Source organism: Trachymyrmex septentrionalis, unplaced genomic scaffold, assembly GCF_001594115.1.
Source record: "Trachymyrmex septentrionalis isolate Tsep2-gDNA-1 unplaced genomic scaffold, Tsep1.0 scaffold152, whole genome shotgun sequence".
NCBI lineage: Eukaryota > Metazoa > Arthropoda > Insecta > Hymenoptera > Formicidae > Trachymyrmex > Trachymyrmex septentrionalis.
The window spans coordinates 6,868-8,511 of record NW_017304675.1 but is presented as its reverse complement, the minus strand read 5'-3'; the positions used below and the strand labels follow the sequence as shown (position 1 = coordinate 8,511).

Here is a 1,644-nt window from a genome sequence, read left to right as displayed (position 1 = left end):
GAAATTATTAGAAGTTAGCAAATAATACTAAACATACAGTTATGTCTTATTCTATATTTATATCATCTTCGTAGTACAGTTCTCTTCTTTGTTTTACTCTTTCTTTCTAAATTTGATACTATAATAACTGACATAAAAGAACATGTTTAAATATACGTATATATTATAAAGTTACATACAATGACTCATACAACAGAATAAATGCAATACATAATGTAACTAACTGATTCAAAAAGGCATAGACGAAAATGACTTTTTAATAATACATAATGCAATAAATATAATGTTAATTTGCTATAGATATTTTAATTCAAGAATTCTCAAAATTAAATTTTCAGTGGCATGAGCGGATCAGTTTCATAAGTCGTTGTATATAAATAACTTTGTGTACAATATATAGTATATATATTTTTAGTATAAGATTTTTAGAAGTAGAAAATCTATAAAGTGGTCTGTTCTGTAAGCGTGGTATCGCTCTCACACTCAGTATTTTGTGGCGACAAATTCAATTCACGATGATCGTTATTCTTCTCGCAAGCCTTCTTCGCCTGTTCTAAAAGACTTTGCGCCATCTGATTGCCCGTCTTCTCCACCATTTGTGAAAAGTAACCATTTGGTTTGTCGTGTAACAGCTCATATGGGCAACCGAATTCCTATTCACATGATAATTCTAATTATCAAATGCATATAAAGACTTTTCTTCAAGATATTACAAAATTTTCCAAAATAGCTCGTCGATTATTCTTTGTATACGTAACATTGAATTTTCAGAAAAAAGTATATTGTTAATAATAAACAATCAATTTTAAATTTTCTAAATAATTTGAAGTAAATTTTCTTTCTAAAGAGTAAAAATTAAATTGATCTTGAATAAGAATAACCAATATTCAATCTTAAAGAATAAAATTTCACTTCTTAGAATGAATTTTATTCTAAACATTTTTCAGAAATTGAACTGATCATGCTATTAATCAAAATTATTTTGAACAAACTGTTTAGATAGTTACATAGAAAATTATATCTCTTAATTTTGTTTTACAAAATCGATATTCTTCTTAACCCATTCACACTTTAATTGTTAAAACGGAAAAACCTACCACGATAGAACCGTTCTCCATCACAATGATCCGATTGCTATCTATAATCGTATTCAAACGATGTGCAATCGTGATAACGGTGCATTCTTTAAAACTGCTCCTTATTGTATCCTGAATTAAGGCATCCGTGCTAGAAATAGAATTTCAAATTTAGGGATGCAAATTTATAAACATGTTAAGTTTTGAAATATCTCTCTTTCTCTCTCTCTCTCTCTCTCTCTCTCTCTCTCTCTCTCTATCTCTCTCTTTCGTGCGTTGCAAATTACAGATACAAATTATATAATTTTGATAAAAATGTCTACCAATCCGATTTAATTTGAAAAAATTTGCTTTCTATTAATCTCGAATTTAATATAAAACAAATGTTATCGTACCCGACCATAATTTGATGTACCCTTGTAACATACTGTGAAAATACTTTATATCATTTGTAATTATTTGCAAAAGTAGCAACTTAATAATAGAAAGTTTGAATTATTTACATATGGTAATTTATTGCTATACCTCATAGCAAAAAAGTCACGTTTATATTATAATAAACTCTCAA

General features: G+C 27.6%; 1 protein-coding gene across 1 annotated transcript in view; it reads right to left on the bottom strand.

The window, feature by feature from the left end:
• Positions 1 to 343: 343 nt before the first annotated feature.
• The window catches only part of LOC108745853 (multidrug resistance-associated protein 4-like), a 7,236-nt gene continuing 5,935 nt past the window's right edge, over positions 344 to 1,644 (bottom strand). The window contains 2 exon segments of the mRNA XM_018482249.1: positions 344 to 653; positions 1,098 to 1,227. Coding sequence (XP_018337751.1) covers positions 441 to 653; positions 1,098 to 1,227 — 343 coding nt within the window. The 3' untranslated portion in view covers positions 344 to 440.